The sequence below is a fragment of the Squalius cephalus genome (assembly GCF_949319135.1).
Source record: "Squalius cephalus genome assembly, chromosome: 22".
Classification (NCBI taxonomy): Eukaryota; Metazoa; Chordata; class Actinopteri; order Cypriniformes; family Leuciscidae; genus Squalius; species Squalius cephalus.
In genome coordinates this window covers 6666193-6693340 of record NC_137143.1, presented here as the reverse complement: position 1 = coordinate 6693340, position 27148 = coordinate 6666193, and the positions used below count along the sequence as shown (strand labels likewise).

The 27148-nt window shown below is 38.2% G+C and overlaps 2 protein-coding genes across 2 annotated transcripts in view; both read right to left on the bottom strand.

Annotated features, from left to right (window-relative positions):
• Nucleotides 1-1450: 1450 nt before the first annotated feature.
• Nucleotides 1451-15725, bottom strand: r3hdm4 (R3H domain containing 4). The gene is made up of 8 exons (XM_079857066.1): nucleotides 15573-15725; nucleotides 14588-14742; nucleotides 11819-11937; nucleotides 11631-11742; nucleotides 10520-10605; nucleotides 10306-10391; nucleotides 10089-10144; nucleotides 1451-2827 (listed from the first exon to the last, which is right to left on the bottom strand). Exons 1-8 carry the CDS (start codon nucleotides 15614-15616, stop codon nucleotides 2724-2726), a joined length of 762 nt encoding a protein of 253 aa, XP_079713192.1. The 5' UTR covers nucleotides 15617-15725; the 3' UTR covers nucleotides 1451-2723.
• Nucleotides 15726-16848: 1123 nt separating this feature from the next.
• abca7 (ATP-binding cassette, sub-family A (ABC1), member 7) overlaps nucleotides 16849-27148 on the bottom strand; it is a 41712-nt gene continuing 31412 nt past the window's right edge. Inside the window, exons 38-49 of the mRNA XM_079857007.1 lie at nucleotides 26925-27069; nucleotides 25078-25201; nucleotides 24846-24975; nucleotides 24627-24750; nucleotides 24483-24545; nucleotides 24271-24377; nucleotides 23957-24098; nucleotides 23021-23155; nucleotides 22842-22945; nucleotides 22174-22266; nucleotides 21299-21542; nucleotides 16849-18057 (exon numbers count right to left, since the gene is read on the bottom strand). Coding sequence (XP_079713133.1) covers nucleotides 17656-18057; nucleotides 21299-21542; nucleotides 22174-22266; nucleotides 22842-22945; nucleotides 23021-23155; nucleotides 23957-24098; nucleotides 24271-24377; nucleotides 24483-24545; nucleotides 24627-24750; nucleotides 24846-24975; nucleotides 25078-25201; nucleotides 26925-27069 — 1813 coding nt within the window. The 3' untranslated portion in view covers nucleotides 16849-17655. The remainder of the gene's footprint in view (nucleotides 18058-21298; nucleotides 21543-22173; nucleotides 22267-22841; nucleotides 22946-23020; nucleotides 23156-23956; nucleotides 24099-24270; nucleotides 24378-24482; nucleotides 24546-24626; nucleotides 24751-24845; nucleotides 24976-25077; nucleotides 25202-26924; nucleotides 27070-27148) is intronic.

Here is a 27148-nt window from a genome sequence, read left to right as displayed (position 1 = left end):
TTCTTTCTTTTTTTTATTAAATTCAAATTAACGTAAATCAAAAAAAAAAAAAAAAAAAAAAAATTATATAAATTATTTCAAATCATTCTCCGAAACATTTAAATTAATTAAGTTCACTTCAGAAACTAAGTCACACAGGTTCAAAAGTGAGTAAATTATTAAAATTATTTGTTTTTTGTGGTGAAACTTAGCCTGGCTAACGTCAGGTCAGACCTCGTCTCATTGAGACGTGGTCTGGGAACCACATGTTCGTTTTCTCGTATTTGAGGCGTGGTTTACGAATGCCCAGAGCCGTTTATTGGGCGCTACAAATGTCTATCAAATGCGCCTGTACGTAGCTCATAGCCAATCGTTTCAATTATACCAGATGACGTATGTAGAGCGACAGAAATTCGACGAGGAAGAAGACGAAATAAACTTGCGTTCTAAACTACTTAGAACACTATCTAAGGCTGCATCGAAAGGTAACTTCGCATCTGATACCATGTTGGATCCATAGATATAAACAAACTGCTTCGGTGTGTCGCATAGACGTCGTCATCGTCTTGCTGCTCCCTCCCCGTTCTGTGATTGGTTCCCTTTTTGAGGGGAAAATCTGGTCCATGGAATCCAGGGGGGCAGGGTTTTCTATTATTTTGAAGGTACCCCGGGCGCCGCCATTGATTAGCAGACCCCCACCTGCTATTAGCATTCCATTGACTCCCATTCATTTTGGCGTCACTTTGACAGCGAATAACTTCACATCTGAGGCGTTTAAAGACTCCATTTGTCAATTATTTATTTCTAAAGAAACACGAAAATGTATAAAAGGCTTCATTACCTTGTATCTTACGTTATGGCCCCGTAGAAGCAATTTTTGTAAAATTAGGCTAACGATTGCGTCATAACCACGCGACTCTCTGTCTCACAGTAGAGAATTACCGTATGGACAGGAGGAGAAGCTCGCGGGCAATCGGGGGGACGTGGAGGCAAAATGACAAAATAATTAATCAGAATACATAGCAAAAGTTTCTCCTGCTTCTAGCTCATGGACACCTCCTACTCACGCTCTCCGTCTCTGCAAGTTTCGGAAGGGAATGATTCAGATTTCTCTTGGCACAGCTACTAGAAGACAGACGGGTTGCTCACGTCACATCTACGTCGTCAAGCTCAGTTTGAGTCTGCGCAGTACGCTCGACCCCCAGGAAGTAAGAGTTTCTAATTGACTTCACTTTGTCTCCGTTGAATCCAATGGGGTCGCTGTGTCCATTTCTTTTACTGTCTAGGATGGAATCCAGGCTGCCTAGCAGCGTGAATAAAATCGCGCTGCACTCAAGGCAGCATGGGGAAACCCAGGCTAGGTGAAACTAGAGACAGATTGGGAACTTGAACAGGACATTGTTGTTCTTTCACTAAGCCTTTAAACCTCATTTGTTAATTAATGTTTTACATCAACGTGAATACAGGAAGCCAAGCTTAAACAGAACTTTTTTTTTTATTTTCATGGTTAAGTCCACATGATTTGCATTCGATTCATGAAATAATCACACAATATGATCTCAGTTAAAAGCTTGATATCATTTTAACAGGTACTTGCCACAGACAAAAACTAAATACAGTGAAGCGCTCTATGGTGTGTATTCATGTTCAGCCACCATGGTATAATTAGCATTAAACTCAAATATTGGCACAAAATTATAAATATTATTCTAAAAAGCCAACTCTTCATGGCAAAAGGTTTCAACACACCTGGTTTTTAGGTGACTGAAAGTAATGTAAAAGTTAACATTCATGAAGGTTGATGCCTGAGAATCAGCACTATACACACACACACACACTTTGGTTATAAACACCAATGCAAGAACTGCTCAAGTGTCTCAGGACCCTTGATGGTATAAAACATCAAAATATTTCCCCTGTATGTAAACCATAACAACCTTGATGTAAGCTTAATATGTACGAAAATGCAAAACTGACAAATATGGCGTACAGGTAAGGCATAGTTGTTAAGTGCATGTTGGCAGATCTTTAACAGAAAAAAAGAAGTGTGTGACACCTGATAACAGCAGATGAACAAACAAGACAAGTACTATTTCACTCAAAATTCAAGTTATAGAATGCTGTATATAAAAATACTACTGATACCTCTTGTCAGGCAGGACTGGCTGAAGTAAATTAGCAGAATTACAAGTCTTCCCAAATCAAATGCATGTCAATTGTAAAATGTTGTGCAGTAAAAATAAAATGTTGAATGGGTATACACATACAATAACTGCATAACCATCATGAGATTTGTGCTGATTTTGTAGGAGCCTGAGTTTTAGATTTTTTTGACTATATGTGGCTTTTCATGTAAAGATCATGAACTTCAATAACAAAAATGATTAATTATCAATCATATTCTGCCTCTTCTCGAGTTCATACACAATTATGTTTCTACTTGTATACAAAGATGCCATGACAGTATAATTCTGTCTGGAACATGGAAAAAGAATCAGATCATGTAACAACATCTACTAATACGTGCTCCAAAACATCAGAAAAAGTAAATGAAAGAGATAGTGACACTGAGTACAGTGATCACTCTAGTTAGCGCAATCTCTCCTAAAGGGCAAGGCTTGCAGGTCAGGTCCTATGACATAATGCCACACCCACAGTTCATGTTGGCCAGGTCAGGGGCAGTGTTGCTGGTTCTGGCTGGATGAACAGCAATGGTACTGCTTGTGGCCAGGATTCATAGCAGCTTAGCTAAACTGCTCCAGGTAGGCAGAGAGCAGAGACTGAGGAGGCAGGAACTCTTCCTGTTTGTTGACTACCTCAGTCTGTCGAGCACCATTACAGTCAGAGCCTGCAGAAAATCACACACTTTAGTTTTTCCTTAGGTCATGTGCAAGAGATAATGGTAAAACTGAGTTTCTACATTTAGTTGTGAAAATACATTAAAATATCTACATTTTTGAGGGTCAATTTCATATTGCCAGTGGTGTTAAACTCCTATCCCAGGTTGTTAAAAACCAAACTACAGTTTACAGTTACACACTAAGGGTTGAACATATTAGTCGACTTTAATGGTCTGCCTTGACACTTTAAGCTTGACGTCGACTAGTCGCTGATCATGGCCTAAAGAGGGCGCAACAGGATAAGAAATCTTTAAAGTCCGTTTCAGTTTATGACAAATAAATGCATACTCAGAGAGAGCTCCACTAGATATGTTTTATAATACCATCTGGATGCTCAAAATTGATCACATGAATGAATGTTTTACACACCTTATAGTACAGGTAAGTCAATCGCCGTTCTAAACGGCTGCTGCATTATGCACACACACACACACACACACACACACAGACAGTAGCGTGCATGTCACGTGAAGATCGCGCGCACACAGCACAGAAATATATTGTAAACTCTGTTCTGTGATTTATCAATAAAATAGTTTAGAAACTGAAAAGTTCTAGCATATATTTCTTAGTAACTCAAACCCACAGCTTCACTATTAGTAGAAAGACGCTGCCAGGTACAATTTACACGCAGTCGCTCTCAATGTTACAGTTCCAGTTGTATTTTTTACTTGAGCTTGGCTAACTGCGCTATTTGAGTGACATAAACACAAATTAATAATAATATTAGCAGAAATATCTGATCATACTCCGTAATGCAGGTCACTATTTACATCTCATAGCATCTGTAAACTCCTGCATCATAAGGCAACGACTGACGCATTTGTATTAAAGTCCAAATGAAATCAAAATTGACTCTATTTACTTTGTTAGCGCATATTACTAGTCTTGTGTTGAAAAATTAATCCGTGCAAGTAAATACACAGAAAAAAATTGTTTGCCGTCGTAATCTTTAATCAAAGTCTGAAAAGTTACTTCCGGTCTGGAATGGCGTTCCTTCTCTGATGATGTAGGTTTGACGGCTTGGGTTGGGAAACGCTTAACCACTCCCCTCAAACCGTTAAGGCCTTGAAGGCCTCATTATACTTCTGCGTCGGACCTACGCCGGAGCCTATACGCCGTAGGCAACGTGTTTGTTTTAATTTATACTTCTGTGTCGTTGTCCGCGTTGACGCGCACCTAGGGAGCATGTGAAACCCCGAGGGAGGGGTTCTGGCAGACCAATCACCGCGCTTGTGTCCGCGTAGAATTGACGCGTTGTTACATATTTGGAGAGGTGCACGTCAGGGTACGCCGTAGGGTACGCGCGCTACACACAGCCTACGACGTAGCTACGGCGGCAGTTCGACGCAGAAGTATAAAACAGGCTGCTATGAGCAGAGATGGAGAGGAGGAGCGCTAGAGTAAAACCCTGCCCTCTGTTCAATATTCCGTTTCACTGGGAAGTACGTCACAACACTGGAGAAAAGTCGTTTGCAACTTCCGGTTCACGCGGACTTTAAATGCGCATCCCAGTGAACTGTGTGCGAGCCACAAGAGAACACTGTATCCATGCCACTGATAGCAGCGGCAACAAGCTCAGCAGCTTGACCCGTAAGACTTCCGTTCATCTTCAGAACACAAATTTAGATATTTTTGATGAAATCTGAGAGCTGTCTCACTCCTTCATAGGCTTTCATTCTGCCGGTCCAGAAAAGTTAGTAAAAACATCGTTAAAATAGTCCAAGTGACTACAGTGGCTCAACCTTAAGTTTATCAAGCGACAAGAATACTTTTTGTGCGCAAAAAAACTTTATTCAACTATTCATTTTGTTCTGTGTGGGGCTCAGACGTGAGTTCACGAGAGCGCCAAGACGCATGTGCGAGAACTGAGAAGATGACACTCACGGTCATTTGATGGGAAAGTGTGAAAGGTAAGCCATTCATTTTGCGGAACTGGTAAGGCACTTTTACATTTTCTCATTGGTTTCTCATGATTCGGACATCCAGGAAATGCACACTTTAGAACCATTTTAAACACTACATCGAGACCAATCTGCGTCATCTTCTCAGTTCTCACACATGCGTCGTGGGGCTCTCGTGAACTCACGTCTGAGGCCCACACAGAACAAAATGAATAGTTGAATAAAGTCGTTATTTTTGTTTTTTTGGGCACAAAAAGTATTCTCGTCGCTTGATAAACTTAAGGTTGAGCCACTGTAGTCACTTGGACTATTTTAACAAAGTTTTTACTAACTTTTCTGGACCGGCAGAATGAAATTGCCTAGAAGCCTATGAAGGAGTGAGACAGCTCTCAGATTTCATCAAAAATATCTTAATTTGTGTTCCGAAGATGAACGAAATCTTACGGGGTTGGAACAACATGAGGGTGAGTAATTTTGGGTGAACTAACCCTTTAAAAAACAACACATTTCAGTGCTAGAACGCCTCTTATTTGACAAATGAACGAAATGAATGCCCTGCTAGTTAACTGGAGATGTTTTATTTATTTGTACTAGGTACATCCATGCCGTGAGTCATTTCAAAAAGTGGTGTGGACAATATCGACCCTGGCAAAAACCCATATTGCTCCACGACGTGTTAACGATGGTCGCTTTGGCCAGGTGGTATTTATAGCATAGGCTTTACATTCTAGAGAGCATTTGATTGGACAGAAGATGTGATGAGAAGCTGAAGTCCGAGGTGACGTCATTAAAATCGGAAGCGGAAGTGAGGGACTGTAAGATTTGAATGTTTATATCTCCTAAATGCGAATTTTGTCATTGGTTTGGAACACACCAGCTTATTCATAACCTTAAGCCTATCATATTCATACTAAAAGCTAAAAAACAAAAATTTAGATTTCAGGGGGCCTTTAATGGAGCTGTTTAAAGTAGCCACTTGATGACAAATTAATCAGAGCAGACGCGATTCAATAAGTGTATCCTTCTTCTATGTCAAGGGGATGGAAAGGCGTAGCGCCAAGCATTAATCCCAAACTGATGAGTAATAACTTCTTGCGGTACGTAGATCCAAAAGGAACACAAAAATCAGAAAAAAAACATTGAGGTAGAAGGGGAAGAAAAAGTGGACATTCGACCCATGAGAAGGAAAAGGATATACAAGACCTAAGTCTAGTGTTTAACTTGTTAGAAGTACTGAAGAGGAGCAACTGCTGAACAAAGGTCTGTCTTATGTTCATCCTACACCTACCGATCCTTTTCAACTTAAAATTGAGATGTTTAAATTTTATAGATCAATCAAACTTAAGTATTTTTTTCATAAAGACAGTTCTCAAAAACAATTCACGTCGGTCAATACTAAACAACCTTTACGACCACGTATTTTGTACTGTGGTTAACAACTCAGCAATTGATACATTTTGTGACGTAGTTGATGATAAAGAGATTGAAAAATATCTTGAAATGTCCCACACACAATCATTATGGATTTAAGGAACGCCTGACTTTAACTGAATTATCAGGGAAATCTGATGTGGTTTGGAAACCAGCTGTTAAAGGTGGTGGGGTCTAGTCTTGATGAATAAATTGGATTATATCTCTGAAGTGACATCTCAATTGTCTGATGTTACATATTATATGAAACTGGAAAGTTATCCTACCATTCCTCTTAAGATAGAGGTTGATATGTTTTTACATGAATCACATCAAATAAATCAATCGGAGTTAACATTTCTGACCAATGATTTTCCTGTGATGCCTGTTATGCTCTACCTACATAAATCTGTGAATAAGCCCCCGGTGCGCCCTATTGTAGCTTCCAATGAATGTTTACTGGAACCTATATCACAGTATGTAGATTGTATCTTAAGACCTTTGGTTGAACATCTCCCCTCATATCTAAAAGACACTGGTGATTTCATGATGCAATTATCTGGAATTAATATAGAAGTGGTAGAATCCAATAATATATTTTTCACAACTATGGATGTGGTCTCATTATACACTTCCTCATAGGAAAGGTTTAGTGGCGATGAAACATTTCTTAAATCAAAGAACTGAGAAATCCCCTCCTTTTGAATTTATCATTGACACGATCACTTTACTTATAGAAAAAAATATTTCTTCTTTGAAAATAAATACTATTTACAAAAACAAGGTGCAGCCATGGGTTCTAAATTTCCTCTGGATTATGCTTGCCTATTTATGGGATATTTAGAAGAGAGATACATCTGGAATAATAACCATTTTTTAGATAATATTGTTATGTGGAAGAGATATGTGGATGATGTATTTTGTATCTTTAGGGGCTCAAGACATCTTTTTGATGAATTCGTTGAGTATTTGAATAATTTAGTGGATTCTATTAAGTTCACTGTGGAAACTGATTCAATTCTGTCGTTTTCCTTGATACTAGGGTTATATTTGAATCCGGTACATTATCAACCTCTTTATATTCCAAACCAATGGATAAAAATAGTATTCTCCATGCAGCAAGCGCTCATCCATCTTATTTAAAAAAAGGGCTACCCTATACCCAACTTCTTCGACTGAAGCGTATATGCAGTGTAGAATCAGATTTTGAACAACAATTGGTGATAATGTATATGCGTTTTATTATTAGGGGTTATCCGAAAAAATGGCTGGATGTCGCTTTGGAGAAAGTACGAGAATCGTCCTACATATCGGACAAACAAAAGAAGTCCCATTCTGTAGTTTGTACCACTACTTATTCTGCACGAAGTCAAATGATCAAGAATGTGATTAAAATATACTTAAGTGTGATACAGTGGGCAAGAGTCTTTTTGCGGATCCGCCTCTTTTTTCACATTATAGAGCGAGAAACTTTAGAGACTATTTGGTCAAATCCGACACCTTCATAAAGACTAGTCCTGATGGACGTATAAACAAGGACACTGGTTTCTTTCCCTGTCTTAAGTGCGTGGCATGTAGACACATCCGTAGAAAGTGTTTTTCCTTTTGTAGTAGCATAACGAACCGTACATATAAGATAAAACAATTTGTTACATGCACTTCTACCAATGTGATTTACCTATTATCTTGTTCATGTGACAAACAATAGGTAGGCAAGACAAATAGACAAATTAAGACACGTATCATTGAACATATGAGCACTATCAGAAGGAAAGACCAAAAATCTCCAGTTGCACGCCATTTTAATGAGATTAAATTTTGTAGTTATAGAATATGTAACACAATCGTGTAGGGGTGGTAATTTGGAGCAGAGACTTTTGCATAGGGAATGTAAATGGATTTTTGACCTAAAATATCTATATCCTTTGGTCATGAATGAGGAATATACTCTCAATTGTTTTCTACAAAATGTTTTTCATTATGTATTTCAATGACTAATCGTGTGACATGTAGGGATGATGATAATAATCTTTTGTGGTATTCAATAATGGGAATGAGAATATTTACGGTCAGATAAAAAAAAAAAAAAAAAAAATTCAAAGTTTTGAATCTGGATCAGAAATAGAACAATCTGGATTGTTGTGACATGTATAATTATGTAGACTATTGATGTAAATATTTGTATATGGGATAATATCAGATTCCGGTATGTTACATGGATTCAAGGTAATAAGTTTGTAAAGTACCGCAGGTGTATGCTTGGTAACACATGGCACTGATGAAGGGTTGAACCCGAGAACGTTTTGCACACCTTGCACTTTTTTTCACTTTTTCACTTAATTTGTGGCCTCTGGACAACAAAATCCTGTGAGCTATTTGGCCTATATTTGTGTGTGGATCTTTTTTCAGATTTTTGAGTTCCTTCTTCTATGTGAAATAATAAATACCAGTTTATGCGGTTTGATTATGGCCTCTTAGCCCCGGCTGGCCCATTTATAGCCCTCGCGCATACTGGCTCGACAGTGGAAATGCGGCTAATAATTCTGAATGGCATATAACCGTACAAATAAACGGGCAAAGGTGGGGCCCCCTACAAGACGGAGCCCGTGGGGTGCAGCCCAGTCAAGCCCAATGGTAAGTCTGGCCTTATATACACAGTCATGTGAAAGAGAAAGAACACTCTTTTGAATTCTATGGTTTTTACGGGATATAATAAAAGGTACAACTAAGTACACCCTTACTGCTTTCATAGGAATTAAGAGGGTAAGTAGTAGTCAGGTGCTGCCAATCAAATGTCTTTGATTAATTGATCATTTAGCAAGTGTGATCAACTCTAAAAGCAGAAGTTTTGGCAGTTTGCTGGTTTGGAGCATTCAGGTGTGTGTTAACACAATGCCAAGGAGGAAAGACATCAGCAATGATCTTAGAAAAGCAATTGTTGCTGCCATCAATATGGGAAGGGTTATACGGCCATTTCCAAACAATTTGAAGTCTACAGGTAGTAAGATTATTCACAAGTGGAAACATTCAAAACAGTTGTCAATCTTCCAAGGAGTGGATGTCCCAGCAAATTCACCTACGGTCAGACCATGCAATGCTGAGAAAAACTGCAAAAAAAAACCAAAAAAACTACACCTCTGTACAGGCCTCAGTTAACATGTTAAATGTTAAAGTTCATGACAGTACAATTATAAAAAGACTGGAAAAGTATGGTATGTTTGGAAGGGTTGCCAGGAGAAAGCCTCTTCTTTCTAAAAAAGAACATGGCAGCACGGCTTAGGTTTGGAAAGTTGCATCTGAACAAACCACAAGACCTCTGGAACAATGTCCTCTGGACAGATGAGATGTTTGGCCATAATGCACAGTGCCACGTTTGGCGAAAACCAGACACAAACACCTCATAACAATGGTCAAGCACGGTGGTGGAAGGGTGATGATTTGGGGTTGTTTTGCAGCCACCGGACCTAGGCATATTGCAGTCTTTGAGTCGACCATGAACTTGCTATCCCAAAGTATTCTAGAGTCAGACGTGAGGCCATCTGTCCAACAGCTAAAGCTTGGCCGAAATTGGGTCATGCTACAGGACAATGATCACAAGTACACCAGGAAATCTAAAACAGAATGGCTGAAAAAGAAAAGAATCAAAGTGTTGCAGTGGCCCAGTCAAAGTCCAGACCTCAACCCGATTGATGACCTTAATGACCTGAAATAACGTTATAAGACGAGCCGTAAAACCATAGAATTCAAAATGGTGTCCTTTCATTTTCACTTGACTGTATATACAATGAGTTTGTGAAAGTGTTTGACCTTAAGAAACTAGAATTCACACCACCAGCCTCATAAGAAAATAGCCACAAATTGCCAACGTCTGAATGAAGTAATAAAGTTCACTCACTAGCAGAGGTCAGGTCCATGTACTGGCAGATGGCATGAAGGAGCAGTCGCTCATAACTGAAGAAATACAGACACATCTGAATCAAAACATGGTATTCTACTGATATACTAACATTACTGCTTTTGATGTCTCAAGCAACATGCATGTTTAATAGTTAGTGGTGGTCTAAATTAGTCTGTGGAGGTGAGAGATGCATTAACTGTGGTAATTTGTGCACCTGCTGCTGAGTTTGGTAATGTAAATTGAGTGTGGATGTGCCATGAAGAATCCCAGCAAATCAGACTCCAGACCCTCCAACACTCCCTTAAACAAAAGAAAATGGATGAACAGATATCAGACAGAAAAAAGGGAATGATAGGACAAGAGAAAGGGATATAGGGGGAATACTTGTTTAAAAGTCAAAAGACAAAGATCAAATAATTAACAAACACCATGGGAATCTGTTTGCGTCTCAGTGTCGCACGCAGCCTTCGATCAATCCTCTGGAAACATTCCTGAGCCCTGACAGCAGGATTTACTGCACAAAGGATAGGAAAATGATCTTCACAAATATGTCAATCACTGAATTAATAAAGATTAAAAGTGTAATTTTTCACGTTGGAATACTTCAAATCCCTAGATTAACGGCAGAGACACCCATAAGTAAATCATGCATAAGTTCACCTATACAGAGTGCAAATACTGTGGCACTATCGTAACTTTGCTCTGTTTGTTTGAATGTTCCGACACGTCCCGACTTCTGGCTCAACCAGTGCCTGAGTTTAGGGCAGAGTGAAGGGGGGAGTGGGGGAGTGGGGGGTGTCACGCGAGAAGTATCATGCGAACAAAAGTGATGTTTTCCCGAATATCAGCACCTTTGCAAATGTAAGATTCATTTTATTACAACAATTTAAATTAATTTTAAACACAGTATTGTCCATTTTGACTGTTTGTTCTCTATTTCACGAACAAAAATAGTTCAGAACAAAGGAGTTGCATCTCCCAGCAACATACAGAGAGGTGTTTTGTTCATGAATGGATCAGTCAGTTTGAACAAATCAGTGAATAAAATTATTCTTTGACTCACTTATTAAGACTTGCTGCCACCTACTGGCGGTTTCAGTTTCATATAAAAGCATACAGAAAAGTATCATTTCATTTTTTCAATTCATATGTTTCTTTATGTAATTAACTTTTTAATGTAATTGTTATAGTAGGCTAATTATGAGAGGCTAATGATGGGAGTTACTTTTTTTTTTTTTTAGCTTGAGCACCTGCTCCCCAAAATGTCTGTGCACGGCCCTGATCTTAAGTCTCTAAAATGCGAACTGTACAAAACTTAAATGCTTGAGTGCAGTTTAGAGCCATAGATTAAGGGGGCTAAGGGCAACAGACAGCATGTGAAGAACAAATGCCTCCCTGGCGTGCAAAGTAGTGGTCAACACTAAAGTGAATACGTCAAGCATAAACAAGTCTTAAGATGTGTGTGGTATAATAAACTGATGTGCAACCCTCTCTCTTATTGGATGCAAAGTGAGTTTGTGTGATTAAATTATGTCAGACCCTCTCTTTGGTCTTTATGGCTCTTAGAGTGGGTCCTCTGAGCCTCCTCCTCCAGCAGAGCCAAGAGTCGCTCTTGCTCCTCCCCAGAACGATTCATAAAATCACTCCAGTACTGAGAGACATGAGAGAAAGATTTAAAGAATTCAAAATATCCCTTAACTGAGAGCAGTTAAAGAAACATGCTTTACCTCCACATAGTTTCCATTAGAGCAGGCTTCAGTGAAGATGGTGGGCGAGGCTGTTTCATGCCCTTCACCATCCTCTTTAGAGCATTCGTCCCGTTCCAAAAGATTGTCCAGAAAACGAGCTACGCAGAAGCAGAGTTTGCAAAATATTATCATGACTAAACTTTTTCTCTCCATTTTCTCAACTTTTTTTCTCTGTAAAAATCCAGTGAGATTGTACAAGAAGTCTGACAACCGCCTGTATGCTGTTTTCAACGCAAAGGGTTTAAAGTGCATTATTTATTACCATATATTTACTTTAAGTGCCAAAAACTTTTCACAGTATTGTAGCTTCGCAGGTTGGTCGCAGTGTCTTGGAGACATTGCCACAGTTCTTCTGGATTTAGTCAGTCTCAGTTCTGTTTCTTGTATTCCCAGATGGACTCAATGATGGTGAGATCAGATCTCCAGATCTCTGTCAATTGGCATTGCATTATAAATATACATTATTATTATGAAAATACCTGGGATGGCTTTAAGAACACAGATAAACCAATGGTGTGTTAATTCTCCATGTTTAATCAGTCAAAATCTATCTGCGTTTTATTCAGCTACAGTGATACAGATGTCTTTGTCCATAGGGATTTCCTGGAACTCATTACTCTTGAGTCTCACTTGTGGACTTTCTGCGCGAGGGCACCCTCCGGCATCGAGTATGAATGAAAAATAAATTAAATGTGAGTTTAGCGCTCAATAATGCTTACATCGTCCTATTTTGTGTAAAAATAGAAAATATTTTGACTGCTCTCTAAAGATATTTGAAGTATAGTTTTTATCCAAATGAGCACACTTTTGGACTACAGGGATGTAAAAAATAATAAAACACTTCATAATAGTTATCGCCATTATATTGCCGGTATATTGCAACATCCCTAATTAACATTTTTTTAATATCACGGTTATCGTCAATTCCGATATATCCCGACACCCATAGTATCATGATTCCAATCAAAATAATCGTTGTTTTAATGCCCCACACATTGGTGTATATCACCTCCTTATAGCATGCATCGTATACTTGTTATATTAATCAGAGCATAAAGGGACACAAACTGCCAGTGCACTCTGATCATGCAAATGAGTCAGCTTTCAAACAAGCCAAACTCGAGAGGTGTGACCTCCACAGAAGTTAAAGGGCACTGTCGTAGTGACCCTCCCTCTCTTCTTTCTTCTTCTGGTTGCTGTTCGTGTGAACTGGAGACATCCGGTCTGACCACGGGACCTTTCCCCCGGTGCCCAGCCGGAGGTGACTCAAGGTACAATCAGCCCTACTGTAACTTTCTCGACCATAACCGAGTCAGACTAACACGGCAAGTTCATCTCTTTATTCAACCTGGAAGAATTTGATTGCAACTTCACCACCATCGAACTACTGAACCATCAAGACTTTTTCCTGAGACTGCTTCTGGACGCTCGTTCAACGGCTTAAGGCATTGCAAGAATATTGTACATTTAAGTAAATAAATTATAAGAGATTATAAGTTTAGTATAAGCTGAAGACTGATGGTTCTGTTTAGGTGGAACTGACTGTTATGTGTGGTTACATTCCCATAGATTAATTTCATAGTTTAATTCACTTTCATTTTCTATTATACCCATGTATGCATGATTGCGTGTACGTGTATGTTTAGACTTGTGTGTTTGTGATTTAGTAAAAAAAAACGTTTGTGCACATTAACATGAGTATTGATTCTGTGATCCCTGCTTGCAAATCAAAGTGTCTTTAAAGATGCGATTGCAGCTACATGTTTTTGAATAGCACTGTACCCAGAAAGAAAGAGTTATTTTTCAATGGCTATGAAAAATATCCTTTCTGAGAGTTGATAGACGATTAATACTTGTGTTGGCTGGATGTTGAAGCCTCTTAACATCCTTGATGTGTCATCATTACAAGTGCCCAGCCATGTGAATGATTCCTTTTCGAGTGAACACGGTGAATCTGACTGCAGTAGATGTGAAAGATATGAATAAAAATGATGTTATTTCAGCCAGTGCACATACCTGTATTTGCATCCTATTTTCGGTCGAAGTCCACAGTAGTCGATTGTCGAGTTCACGCGCGTGATAACCTATGCACGTGAACTCGACAATCGACTACTGTGGACTTCGACCGAAAACAGGAAGAAAATACAGGTATGTGCGCTGGCTGAAATAACATCATTTTTATTCATATCTTTCACATCTACTGCAGTCAGATTCACCGTGTTCACTCGAAAAGGAATCATTCACATGGCTGGGCACTTGTAATGACACATCAAGGATGTTAAGAGGCTAAAAGCAGGTTTAAAACTTGCCCCATTGAAATCAACAGGGTGCAAATTTTAAAAAGAGGATAACACGGTGTAGGCAACACCGATTTTTGTCGTTGTTCTCTGTACTGACAGCACTCCAAATTTACAAAAAAATTAGCTCAATGTTAAAATTGACCGGAGTTCTCCTTTAATTCTAAAAATGTTTGAACTATGAGTGCCATGTTATGTTTATGCCATGTCATAAACCATCATATAGACTTTTGTATTTTTTCACAATAAAGGAAAAGAGCAGCGTGATCATTCTGCAAAACTTCTAATCTGTTCCACAGAAACAAGGTGTATTTGAAATGACATTAGGGTGAGTAAATAATGACAGAATTTTCATTTTTTTAAAACATTTCCTGTGCAGTATATAATAAATAAAAAAGTAAATAAAATAAACATAAATAATGAAGAATTCAAACATCACAGCAAGACTCACTGTTTTCCTGTCGTTGCAGACTCTTCCTGCCCTTGGCTCTGGGAGTGAGGTCAGAGTTCCGGATGGCCTGGTTAATAAAGAACTGCTTCTTTTTGGCTGGAGAAACTCGTTTTGCAGGAGAGTTGGGTAGAGATGAGCAGCGTCGCTCATTTAGGCTGAAAGACAAACAGGAATCAGATTTGTCTTGATTCACTAAACTATTCTCACAAAGGGTTTACTCCATAGTCACAAACATGACAGTCACAAAATTTACTCCTATACGAATTTACGGAATAAAATTTACTTTAAATTTGTCACAATGTTTTAGTGGATTTTAAGGTAGTTTTCCACATTGCACTGCTGTAGTGAATCTACAGACCCTTCTATGGAGACCCACTGTTGTGCTTTTATTTATAGCTCTAGCCACAGGCCAGATGCTTTACCATGGAAGTAGGTCACAGCTTATCTCTGCAAAAACATATGCAAACTTTAGTTGTCTATTTTACTATTATTATTTCATTTTTATTTGTTGTGAAGAAGCTGCCCAGGATAACTTACAGAGAACCCAGTAAATAGTACATTATACATTTATACTAAATAATATAGACACGAAATCAGACCAGATGCGAAATACGGTTTTTATTCTAGCAGTTTATTCAGAAATGTTGGTTATTTCCAACTTAGCTTACTTTCCTTAGTTTAATTATAACCCTACATTTCATTCTGTGTGTATATAATGACCTTTCATTTAGCTGAGGAGCTCAACATTCATTTATTTGACATTAACATTCATTACATTGCTACCACAGTTTTAAACAAGTAGGCCTACATCACTTATTATTAGTTCATTCATGTAAAACATTAGATGCAACGAAGACTTGAGAGACGTATCTGACGTTTGTTTTTAACGAGCTTGGCCGGCTAACAAAAACAATTGACGTGTAACGTTATGTGCTGAGACAAATAGGAGCATTAGCTACTGGCTACAAGCTAAAAATACACTTACATTACATCCTGTTCCTCATTGTTATTGCTATTTAACACAACCATCTCAGAGTCTTCTCACAAATAAACACGACAGAGACACAAACAAAGAATTTTATAAGGAGAAAAGGTCCAGAACAGCTGGCGTTAGCCGCGATGGCTAAAAGCTAGTGACAGAGAGATTGGGCGGGGCTTGGGAAACCCTGACATTTTCAGCCAATAAAATATCCTCATAAATATCCTCATCCTCATAAAGGAATAACCCCCCCAATATTTAAATCTATGCATTTATAGATTTATTGCCCCCCCCCCCCCCCCCCATTTATACCATGATCACATGAAAAATATGCAGACCCAAACTTCAACCCCGCCAATGTTCAAACCAAATCTACGCCCTTGGACCTGACAGAAGTTTAATATAATATAATATAATATAATATAATATAATATAATATAATATAATATAATATAATATAATATAATATATATAATTTTGGCCGTTTAAGGAAAAGTGTGTATCATAGATGTGATGGTAACCATGTTCAGTTGAAGTTTTTAATTTATAGACATGAAGTGTGACAAGTTAAGTACAAATACTGAACATAATGTTTCAACGAGGTCGAAATGCTGCATGCATAATTATAAAAGAATAATCAATTTATACTAATATATGTAGCTAGCTATTGTATGACATGTCATGGTGCTGCCACTAGAAATGATTTTATTAATTCTGACAATGTTATATAAAACGAATAGGCTATTTAGCAAGTCTAAACAATCAATGAGTACTAACTATCTGTACAAAAATGATTTATTATTCAGATTTAGATAAATAATATTTTCATGTTGTTGTTTTTTTCAACAAAGATTAAAAATAATATATTTTTCGCAGTGTGAAAAGTGAGATATGGTCAGAGACCATGATGATGGTGTTGGTGGAGGAAACTGTTGAGTGACTACAGTAAAAGACAGCTGTCATTTACCAGAGCCACTTTCATCCCCATTTCCGGTGCCAGACAGTAATCATCCATAAAAGCAAGGCTAAAAATATGATCCACAAACATAATTTCCCCTGACGTGTAGCTTTTAAGAAACAAGACAAAGTCACTTAGTGTAACAAAAAGCATTCTTCAATCTTCTACTGCCAGATTGGTTTATAGTTTATGACAAAAAGATACACTAGCTATATATATATATATATATATATATATATATATATATATATATATATATATATATGCAACCTTGAAAAGAGTTACTGTGTTAAGTGAATATAAAAAGGACACAAATCCATTTTTTCACCCTATATAGTTTTTTTTTTTTTTTTTATAAAACAGTGGAAAGTTAGGGCACACCAAACTTCAGTATAACCAGATTTATATATTTGCATATAAATATCCCAGCATTTTAACATTTGAGCTTTTTATCCAGCGTCATACACATAAGATTGCAAACATAACAATTTCATACATAATATCTCTGGTATGTACATACAATAAATACTACATAAAAAAAGCTACATATCAAGCAATATGACAATCTTTGCAGTGAAAAGATACAGTGATAATCCAGACAACAATATTAGAATTGTTTTAGGCTAAAGTGCATCACAGAAAAAAGTTAAATAAATCTAAAACAGTACAAAAAAAATCTGCAAATAAATAAATCTATTGAGAACATGAAGGCAGTATGAGTTTGATACCATACACTGAACATTTGACCTTTACATACATGTAGAAAAAAAGAGGTCTGTTATAACGTAACATATTCAGCAAAAATCATATCCATACTGGGTTGCACAAAGCAAATACTATACAGAGATGCAACTCACATCATGACAATAATATGCATAATTTATGCGTTAAAGAGGTCTGGGAAAGAATTCCTGCCAATGATGCCATGCGTCATTTTCAAGTTTAAGAATAAGGACTAGACATTCAATCAATGAGGAATTGCAGAGTTATCAGGACAGTCAAATAGATTGAATAATTGATTGGTTTTAAAGTAACTAAATAAAAATGTTTCAAAATTATATGTGAAGAAGGCACCAAAGATCACCAGAGATCCGCATCATGACTGTTTGGTTCTGAATGTCTTTGTTTTTTTCACATTTTGCTTTCCTGTGTTTTGGTACTGACAATAAATAACGTGGATGGGTCTTTTTTCGCAGGAGTCTGGTCTTCAGGAGGTTTTGATCCATTAGCTGCCTCGCCAACAGGTTCCATCCGGATCTGCTGTTGCTGTCCTGAGACTGACGGACTGGTTGATTTATACTTTTTGGTCTTTAAACCAGTAGATGGAGGCTCAGGGGTTTGTTCTGAGCGAGCACCTTGATCTGTAGAGGGTGTTGAAGGAGAGTGTGGTCTGGAAGACCTGCTGCATTTCTCGAGTTTGAGGTCTGTGGGACGCTGAAGTCTGTTGGTTTGAATCGCCACGGATCCACCGTTTACTGTGACTTCCCTGAGCTGATCATCATCTGTCTGGTCTTTAGCAAAGTTAACAAACACCTGCAGGAGGAAAACACTCTTAGTTGTGAGAAACAATCCCTGTTCCAAAACCTAGTGAGATGCCTCCTGACACAAGGCTGTTGTTGTAAAGTTTTTCTTACTTCAAAGCAAACCAGGAGACAGTTGGGATCGCGTTCAACAGAAGTTATTCTTTATTGAGAACTCCGCTGTACGTTGCTGTAGAAACTTCCAACATTGTCTGACTAACGTAACTTTACATGGTTTCTTTATAGGCATTTCAGTGGGCTGTCCCTAAAGGTGCTGAACTTATACACAGCCTTTAGGGATGACTACTGCTAAAAACAATAGAGGCAATTACCCCCAACTGAGCTGATGGTACCCCCCAAATTGTATAAATAACAAATGGTCACGAGACCTAAGACTATGTAACATTCACACACAGTTCAACTCTTAGTTGGAAGATCAAAGACTAACAAAACCCCTGACTATTACAATGTTTAGACAGCTGACTTACAGCTGACTTCTGATCAGTAAATTGATGCCATCATGTTCACCTTGAATGCCCAATACAGTGTAATTTACCTTAGTTTTTCATGTGATGTTATGTAAGGAAGTAGGATCAGCAGATCTAAAACATATTCTTAAATTTGAATCCTTCACTGTTCTAATATATCTTCTACTGGGCAGATTCCAAAAGTGTGGTCACATTAGCAAAATGTCACAGGTAAAAAGGGTCCACTGTCAATAGTGTTTAGCTCACACATGGAAATCACTTTCAAAACCAAGCAAGCTGTCTTTTGGTCAATGCGGCATATCTATGTGACCAACTTGAACCATTTGTGAAAAATATGTGTGATATTCATTCATCCTCACATGAAATTCCAGAGAGTGTGGATTCCTATTGAATTTTCTAGATTTCGTCATCGAAAATTCGCCAAACAACAGTAAATGTGATTGCACCGGCATATATCCTTTATGGAGAAGGCAATCCCATAATTCACTGCATCAAACTCAGTGAAAAATGCTAAATTATTATAAATATTAATGTTTCATCCAATACTGAAAAGAATCAATAAAAAGTAGTTAATACATTTAAAATGGACTACTTTACATGTGCTATTAGGTTTTCACGATTAATCATATTTTAATCATGATTTCTGCTTCTCTCAATTAATTAAAAATAATTGTTGTGATATTTGCCCCACTGATTATTTGTCCTGAAAGCATATTTTTATTTATAATTATTATTTTTTTTAATCTCATTGGGGTTCCTCAGGGTTCAGTTCTTGGACCCCCACTCTTCTCCATATACACTACATCACTGGGACCCATCATACAGGCACATGGTTTCTCCTACAATTGCTATTCTGATGACACACAGCTCTACCTTTCATTTCATTACCTTTAATCCCACAGTAGCTGCACAAATCTCAATGAACAGCTGACCTTCAAAGACTACATTGCAAAGACAGCTCGGTCATGCAGGTTTGCTCTACACAACATCAGGAAGATCAGGCCTTTTCTAACTGAGCATGTAACACAGATTCTCACCATGGTCATTTCTAGTGACTCTTCTGGCTGGACTTCCACCGTGTGCAATCAAACCTCTACAAATGATTCAGAACGCTGCAGCACGTCTTGTTTTCAACGAGCCCAAAAGGGCCCACGTCACACCTCTCTTCATCTCTCTGCACTGGCTACCACTTGCTGCTTGCATCAAGTTCAAGGCATTGACGCTTGCTTATAGATCTACCATAGGCTCAGCTCCCTCCTACTTCCACTCGCTCTTACGAGTCTACATGCCAACCAGAAGCCTAGGATCGGCAAAAGAGTGACGGCTCGTGGTCCGGTCCCATCACAGAGAGGCACAAAATCACTAGAACATTTACGTTCACTGTTCCTTGCTGGTGGAACGATCTCTTCATCTTCATCCTGAATGCAGAATCCCTGACAACATTCAAAAGACAGCTGAAAACTCATCTCTTCACTTAACCTCATTTAAAAAAAATGAAAAATTATAATAATTCTATGCTTTCACTTTCATTTAAACCCTCCCTATTCTAGCTTTTGCTACTCTAAGCAATGTCTGAAACTTTGTATTTTAAGCACTTTTTGTGTTTATTTGCCTCTTCACTATGAATCGCTTGCTGCTGTATTCCTCATTTGTAAGTTTTTAAAATGAATAATGTAAATGTAATGCATTGATAACAAGCTTCCACTATCTTTGCCGCTTGGGGTTGTCAAGAGAATAAATCTTATCCCTGAAACTGAGGATATATTTTCTGCCCAGTGTTTAACTTAATTTCCTCAATTTGGCAACCATGTGCACATGCTCTCTCTGCGCTGCAAAAAAGCGCTGATGATCTGACAACACCGACAAAGTTTAGCAATGTTCGTTGTGAAATTCTGCTTCAATGAAAATGCCATACAGCCAGTCTGTGTTCCTTCATGAGGCTGTGTGTGTGATTTGCTGCAACTAAATCTGCGTGTGAAACTTCTCTGACAAACTGTAAGAAATCCAATCATGATCAACCTCTGTGCTACAATACAAAGTAAAAGTGTAACATAATTTGGAATTATTGGAATTAAAATGAGGAATTTCACTGTTTCACGTTTTAGCTTTTGAGAGAAGCTTCTTAAGGTTTTATCAGTTTTCATTAAGTAAAGCAGTTGAAAATTACATAGCTGCCATCTGTTTGTTAGTGTTTATCCAGTTCAAAGCTGAAAATGGTTAAAAGAACAAAACAACGAAGAGTATCATTCTTTGCAGTCTGTCTGTACAAATTTGCATTTGTGGAGCGGCCTGAATTTGTGGTTTGTCTCATTTGCAACTGAATTACTTATAGATAAAATATGCATTACCAGAAGTTGTATTAATGGCAAGTATAGTTTAGTTTAGTCTTATCAATACAATAAAAAAAAAAAATGTAATGACTTCTCATGTGATGAAGCTATAATAATCATGATTATAATTTGAGCAAAATAATCACGATTATCAGTTTAACAATTATTTTGCAGCCCTATGTGCTGATTTCATTAAAGTATTGTTAGTTTAGCAACACGCTAATGCACATTTCTATTGAAATCAAGTCTCAATAGTCAAGTCTATTGAGGAGAGCTATTTGTCTGATGAGTTGCCTATGTTTAGTGTATAAATAGGTCATGTATGAGGTTCCATGACATTTAGCATGCTGTCTTAGAAGGTAGCAGCCGATGCAGGCAATAGACAGCAAGGCAGCTCACCAGGTTTCGGAGCGGAGTCTCAGTACTGTACTCTTACCTGATCCAGTGTAGTCTGTGACACCGAGTAGTCAGCTATCCCCAGCTCCTCATTATTATTTGACAGAACCTCAAAGACGCGAGCGAGCGAACAGGTTTGTGATGGCAGCTGGTAATGGAGAACATTCTGATGTCTCTCCTTCAGCTGGATCCCAGGGAAGGAGTTCTTGATATAGGTGTCCACTGGGCATGGTTCTGTAGACGGGGTGGACAAACGAAGGATTATTGTGTAGCCGTCTCCAAACCTAGTAGGAAAGACAAAGAGGGCAGAAATGAAAACATGTTAACTGTCACATTGTTAAAAGACACTTACTATTCCGTAATATTATTGATTTGACTGCACTGACATTATACGATGAGAACAAAACTTGAACTGAATTGAGCTGAATGATAACACTATTGCTTTCTGTAAAGCTGCATGAAATTTGTTTCATTATTGACGAATTTCGCAACATCGACTTCACTGAATCATTGAACTGACTCAAGCTATATAACTACCTTGTGTAGAAGTGCTTATAGCTAATTTGAACTCGTTTCATAATTGATTAACTTTTACAGTTAATTGAACAGAACTGAATAAACAATGAACTGACTTGAGCTGAATAATGACACTATTGTCTTTTTAGAATTTGAATTTGTCTTATATTTGAAGTTTGCATCACTGATTCTGTTATTTCCCTGTTTATTACTGTGAAGCACTATATAAATAAAGGTGACTTGACGTGCGGAATTGCTTACTACTCATATTAGTTTTGTGAAACATGAAACATGCAATACATGGAGTTCGTATGACAAAAATTAGGCACATTTTTGAAACTGCATGCAGTGCATAGTGAGCTGCACGTATTAAGCTAATGTTTCATTCAGAACTGTTACCTGTTCTTCAGGTGCTGAACTGAGCCCAGACACTGGAACCTGCCGTTCACCATGATGGCCATTCGGGTGCACAGAGCCTCACACTCTTCCATGCTGAAAAGACAGCAGAACCATCAGGGTGGAAACATAAATGTGAAGTTAATCTGAAATCAGAATATCTTTCAGAGAGTTGATTTCTCTCTAAGATGGCAGACTTAAAGTCAAAATATAAAGTATAAAGTACAGACATAGAGGCATCTTTATACTTTATATTTGGATTAAGTTTCACATAAAAACATGTCATTGGATGTATTATATATCAATCAGATGATCTTCTGGTCTAAGTGGGCACTTCTGCATTTGTGTACATAAATATGGCAATGTTCTTTACAGTTTCTCATGGCTTGGTTTTGTTTATAGGTTATTGACTGGATTTTGAGATGTAGCCATTGCACTCAAAAATTGAGGCAGATAAACATGAGTTTGCAGCGGTGGAGTTTAAGTTGACTAAATGATTTTGCATACAACACCAGAGACAACTTTCATTTCACCGGATTCACTCAAAAAAAAAAAAAAAAGTATACATAGATGAATCATTCACAATAATATCTATAACATGTGTTTAGTAATTAGATTTTCATTTCCATTAATTGAGGCTACCTATATGAAACTTTCATAGTGTCTTCTACCTGTGAGAGGTGAGAACAACAGATCTTCCCTCTTTGATCACACTGAGAATGCAGTTCCAGAGGAAGCGCTTGGCCTTCGGGTCCATCCCAGTCGTAGGCTCATCCTGAGAATCAAAGATGAGGCTGAAAAATGCCATTTACAGCTTCATCATACAACAATGTGATGGTAATAAACATACCAAGAAGATGACAGGTGCAGCTCCAATAAGGGAAATGGCGGTGGAGAGTTTGCGCTTATTTCCTCCACTGTATTTCCCAGCCTCTCGCTCAGCATACTGACTCAGACCAAGCTTTTGCACTCCCCACTGCGCCACCTACAGAACAGGCATGAAAAAGGACTGTAAGCTAGCTACAGTGCTTATGGACCAATCACAACAAAACCGGCATCAGAGAACTAGAGAAGACGAAGGTCAACTGTGGTGTCGCCTCATGTCGCCAAAAAGTTGGCACACCACAAAGTCTACGGTCAACTAGCATATACGTTCTGCTTCTACATGAGAGCATGTGGCAGTAGTCAGTATTTGGTAGTCTTCATTCGGCATTCAAAAAAGGAAAATCAGATGAGCAAGGACTGAGGAAATACAAACTATAACAAAGCAGTCCTTGCTGACCATTTTTAAACCAATCTTATTCACCACAGATGGATTAGATGAAAATCATTACAAATGAGATGAAGATGAACATGAGAAGCTCCTTCTGTTTGTGCCCGCTTGACTTGGTCATTTGATGCTTTTGTTTTTCATCTCGTGCACTCGTTCACTAAGCTGAACAGCCAATCGGAGTGATCTCTCTCATTGACAGGCTCCACAGCGATTCAACAAGACGCAGACGGTTTGACTAGTGCCAGAGGTGTGGAAGATGCTTAATGACGGCCCGAGATTGGCCAATGACCAACCATCAGCTTGGCATGTTACGGCCTTTAGAAAAGGGGTCTCAAACCCCTACTTGCCAGAAGATGTGAAGCCAACCATATACAAATATATTATGACTATAGGGTCCATTTGAAACAAGCTTGGAATCACGGAGACCCTTAGCTCTGTTAACCCTGATAACTAGTATTATGTTCTCAGATTTCACTTTTATAATAATAATAATGATTTTGGGGCATGCTGCACCTTTGCAACATGAGCTTCTGGCACTCCTCTGAGGCGAGCGTAGAACTCCAGGTGCTCACGTCCAGTCAGCAGGTCACTGATGGCATCAAACTGAGGACAGTAGCCCATCAGCTGATGAACTTTCTCCATTTCTGTAAGAACACTAAATAAAACAAATGCATGTATGTTAGGGGGTTGAGTGGGTAGTTGCCAGGGTAAAGTAATACTAAGTAAAGTGCGAAACTCTAATAACAGTTATACTGTGAGAATAATGATGACAATGTAATTATTGTGAAAATATTTCTATAATGTTCATCACATGTCAATGGTCTAACCTGTGGTTGCTAAGAAATGCTTCTCCGTAAGTAATGTGGGTGTCTCCTGTTAGCATGCGGAAGGTTGAGGTTTTCCCAGCCCCATTAACACCAAGAAGCCCAAAACACTGCCATGGGAAAAGAAGACACTTGCAGCAGTTTAAACCATAACAACAGAAAAACAAGGTGCTAGTTTAAATGTTTCCAGGAGAGTTCTGGTATACGAAACTTACCTCTCCCCGAGGAATGCCCAAGCAAAGCCGATTCACTGCTGGCTTCCTGCCTGCCTTATAAACCTGCAGAGACACAAAGAGTCCGTATTTTACTCTTGAATAGACCAAACAACATCTTATACAGCTGTTTGTGTGGTTCTGTACCTTACTAAGGTCTGTGAGGATGAGAATGTCTCCCAGAGCTCTACCGTTCTTCACACGGTCTCTCTCTCTCGCCACATCCTCATCCTCCGTGCCCAGGGGGGGCAGCACAAAGCCCGACCATCGGCTGAAGGGAAAATATGCATCTATCAGGAACAACTACACAGCTGTATGTATGTGTTGATTTATTCAATGTCACGATATTTAAACATACAAATGTACCTAAAATTAACAAAGAATTTATACTGCAGGAGAACAGTGAAGATGAAGAACACAATTCCTTCCATCGCCATGGCAAACAGATTCTTCCCGACAAAATCCCAGGATAAAGGGTCCAGATTCTGTTTGGTTCCTGTTGACATCAACAAAATGAATTCACCTTCAAAACTTACAGTTGTTCATGCCTATTGCAGAAATATTTGTTTATCAGTGAGAGAGCTCTTTGTAAAAATACCCAGCCGCTGAAATGCGTCTGCCATGGCCTGGTTCTTGGCCATGTCAATGAGACCTCGACCCAGACAGAAGTGAGGGAAGATCAGGAACACCTTCTTCAGGATCCTGTTGACCTCATTTAAATGCTGAGTACAGCATGCAAATCAAATAAAGAAGAGATTAAATTAATTTTTTGCCTCCATTTAATTTTTTTTTATTCATGTTTTTTTAATGATAATTGTTTTTACTTTTTATTTTATATTATACATATTTTATTACTATTATTACTATAATAACAATAAACAGAAGAAGAAATAAAAACAACTAGCATTAGTAGAAGTATATATATTACCATAATACTTTTTTTGAAAGACATTAATCATTTTTTTCAGCAAGGATGCAGTCATTAAATTGATCAAAAGTGACAGTAAAGACTTTTATAATGTTACATAGAATGGGATCTACGCTAATTTTAGTGTCTTTGTTTATCCCGAGGTCTTCCCGCAGCCTGCCGGATCCAGGCCGGATCCAGATCTGACGAAGGACCTGCGCCTGGACCCGATGACAACGCAGTGCTGAAGTGCCAACTAGTCTCTCCCTATGGAGGATCCCTTTACCACTCTACAGATAAAGCGTCGTCGGGAAAACTCAATTTGCGTATCTACCCCGAATTGATAAAATAAAATTCTGAATCAAAACTATAAGGAAACACCAGTAATTTGTTTAGGCTTGGTTTGTAGGGAATAACAAACCTGCGCACATATATTCAAACGCACATAACTATAGAACCAATTCTTAATGCCCATGTGAACGCCATCAGCGTTTCTCACAGGTTCGCGTTTAAAGTCTGTGTAGAGAGAATGGTGTCGTCCAAGCGGCCCCTAATTTAATAACAAATGATCGTTGCGACGGAAGCGAATCAATCAAAACTAACTTTAGCTGTAAAATAACTTTATTAAAGAACCGCTATAAAGCCAAAACATTCTCTGTTACCTTAAATTATACGTTTATCTCTGTAAAGCTGCTTTGAAACAATCTACATTGTTAAAAGCGCTATATAAATGAAGATGACTTGACTTACAAAAGATTTTTGAATCTTAAATAAACACTGTTCTTTTGATCTATTAATCAAACAACCTGGAATAAAATGTGTCATGGTTTCCACAAAGATATTAAATATCACAACTGTTTACAGCATTAATAATAAGAAATGTTTCGAGGAAATCATCTTGGAGTGCGGCTTGCTGGCAGGACCTTTGTTAAGCAATCCCAGAGGGTGCTCTTTGGTTGGGTTTTAAACTTGTATTTATAGTAAAAAGGGGTCCAAGGGACTTCTTCCAGTTAAAAAAAAGCATTGCTCACTCTAGAAACATAAACAATAACTAAAATACTACACACTGATGGATTCCGGCCATCCAGTGTCAGTTGCCTTGGACCTTTTTTTTTTTTTATAAATAAGAAATGTTTTTTGAGCACCAAATCAACACATTAGAATGATTTCTGAAGGATCATGTGACACTGAAGACTGAACGAATGGCTGCTGAAAATTCAGCTTTGCCATCACAGGAATAAATTACACTTTACATTAAAATAGAAATCAGTTATAAATTTTTTTAATAATATTTCACAATATTATTGTTTTTACTGTCATTTTGATCAAATAAATGCAGCCATGCTGAGCATAAGAAACTTCTTTCAAAAACAACCCAACACAACATTTTTGAACAGTAGTGTCATATGCAATTAAATACAAGTAAAGAATGGTTGAAAGGAATGTTTTTCCAAAACTAAGGATGTTGACCCAAGAACATGTTGTACATGGGTTAATCAGGTTAACCAGTCAGTATCTTTTTGGTCTATGTCCCTCACCTCATCGATAAATAGTTCCAAGACGAAGGTGGCGACACTGCCATTGATGCCAATGAAGAGGTTGATGGAGGTGAGGACCACGTAGGCAGTGCTGGGGACGGAGAAGATGAAGGAGGCTGGGTACATGAGTGGAGTGATAGACCAACTGCAGCAGAAACAAACAAACAAACAACGCACTACTGATTTATCCTGGTTAGAGCTGGACAAGGTGGTGGACCAGTATG